The sequence below is a fragment of the Montipora capricornis genome, chromosome 14, assembly GCF_036669925.1.
Source record: "Montipora capricornis isolate CH-2021 chromosome 14, ASM3666992v2, whole genome shotgun sequence".
NCBI classification, from domain to species: Eukaryota; Metazoa; Cnidaria; class Anthozoa; order Scleractinia; family Acroporidae; genus Montipora; species Montipora capricornis.
In genome coordinates this window covers 3148049-3149904 of record NC_090896.1, presented here as the reverse complement: position 1 = coordinate 3149904, position 1856 = coordinate 3148049, and the positions used below count along the sequence as shown (strand labels likewise).

Below are 1856 nucleotides of genomic sequence, written 5' to 3'. Positions count from 1 at the left end.
AACTGACACCGCCCAGAAACGCCTAGGGTAGCAAGGAACAGGCTTCAAGTCAACCTTTCTTGGTACAGGAAACTCGCAAGGCCTCAAGGTTTGTTGCCAGATATTCGTTGGCTCAAGTGCAGCCGTATTCTTTGGGAAGACGGGGGTAAACAAGGGGGATGGGGGGTGGGGGGTAAGGGTCTTTCTGCTATATTGGGGTTAACATCGGCCAGTTAAACAGCAGAACTAAATCAAAACCCCAAACAAACAAACAAAACAATAACATGGATTATACAGACTTTTTTTTTTCAAGAAAGTTTCATTTACAGAGTACAGTAGTGAAATAAAAGACAAAAACACAAGTTACACAAATAGAAAGCGCAGTTCTTTCCTAGAACGTTATTTCCAGGGTCCTTGCCAGAAACTACGAAAGTTGCTATCTCCGAATCACTTCTCAATCTCGAGCGATGTCTTCATTTTGTTTCCTCGCGAGCAAGGAGAGAACGACAAATGAAAGTGCTAAAAGAAAGGCACCGGTTTCCGGTGGAATCAAAATCTCGTACGAGGCGGATCTAGGCTTGAGTGGTCCAAGGCAAAGTTTCGGGATTTGATCACTCCAAAATGATACACACGGTTTATTCGGGCGATTCAGGTGACATACTACTTGACACAAGAACTTTGTGTTCGAGGGGGGCACTCCCCACACGAAGCATTCGAGTTGATTTTTCCTTTTCGTACACTGGCGGTTTCGTGGTTTCGTGTTTATTCCTTCTCAATAGGTTTCAAAGACTTGGCTACTTTGGGAAGAATATCCTTTGTTCGAAGTCTCCAATTCGGAATGGCTTTGGATACTGCACACCAACTTTCTCCGTGATGCGGTTCGGCCATCACGCACCGTTGCATAATACTTTCTTGCTGGGCCTGAAAAAGAGCGAACGGAAAACAACGAATAATTACCCTCTGGAGACTGATGAAATCTATCCCTTAAAATGGTAAACCCAAAATCATAGAATATAAAGCATAGTATACAAGACGGAAGATGAGAACGTAAGCGCAAGACAGAGGACGGAACATGATAGCGTAGAGGTACCTTTTGAATTTTTCGACTAAATACTGTAGTGTCAACCTTCGAGGCAACTTCTATTTTCTAGTATTGTAACTTTGCTTTGCCACTTTTGACAAATTTGCCTTTGTCCGCCCTTGAAAGAACCGCAGGAAATCCACACATAAGACACTTTTGAAAGCCTTGCCACTTCTTTGATTCTAGGCCTAATGTTTCATCTTTTAATTCACACTATTATATAAACAGAGTCTCGGACCACACTACAACTTAAATTGACTCCAAAAAAAATTGTCGCTGGCGGGCGCAGCGTACCTCACCATTTGCAAGAGAAGTGCAGTGACTGCGAGGTTTCTTTATCATCAAACAGTGTTTGAACAACTGTACCGAAAGAGGGAAAACACTTGATGAAGTTGGCTGCAAGCCAGAACCTTCTACGCTAAAATTCAGAGCTGTCCCAACCGAGAAAACTTGTGAAGCGTACATTACAGTATAATATATAATGCAAGTTAACTTGTTTCGCAGCGTCGCGATGTGAGATCCATGCCTTACGTCACCCAACATGGCAGTGATGACGTCACATGCGTAACAAATATTTCATAGTTGATGACCTATTAAAATATTTACCTCGGTTCCATGCTGCAACTCAAATCTGTAGAAACACGCCCATGAATCGCCGAGGTCTGGGTCGAGTTTAACAGCTCTGTTGGGACAAGAAACAACCTTATCACCCGTTTCATCATTTGGAGGGAATGTCTTATTATAACAATTAACTCTGTAACGTTTTCACGAAACGACAATGTTAAGGTACCAAATG

At 42.6% G+C, this 1856-nt stretch overlaps 1 protein-coding gene across 1 annotated transcript in view; it reads right to left on the bottom strand.

The window, feature by feature from the left end:
* Positions 1-264: 264 nt before the first annotated feature.
* Positions 265-1856, bottom strand: part of LOC138032322 (pre-mRNA-processing factor 6-like) — a 34708-nt gene continuing 33116 nt past the window's right edge. Inside the window, exons 29-30 of the mRNA XM_068879979.1 lie at positions 1667-1742; positions 265-900 (exon numbers count right to left, since the gene is read on the bottom strand). Coding sequence (XP_068736080.1) covers positions 742-900; positions 1667-1742 — 235 coding nt within the window. The 3' untranslated portion in view covers positions 265-741. The remainder of the gene's footprint in view (positions 901-1666; positions 1743-1856) is intronic.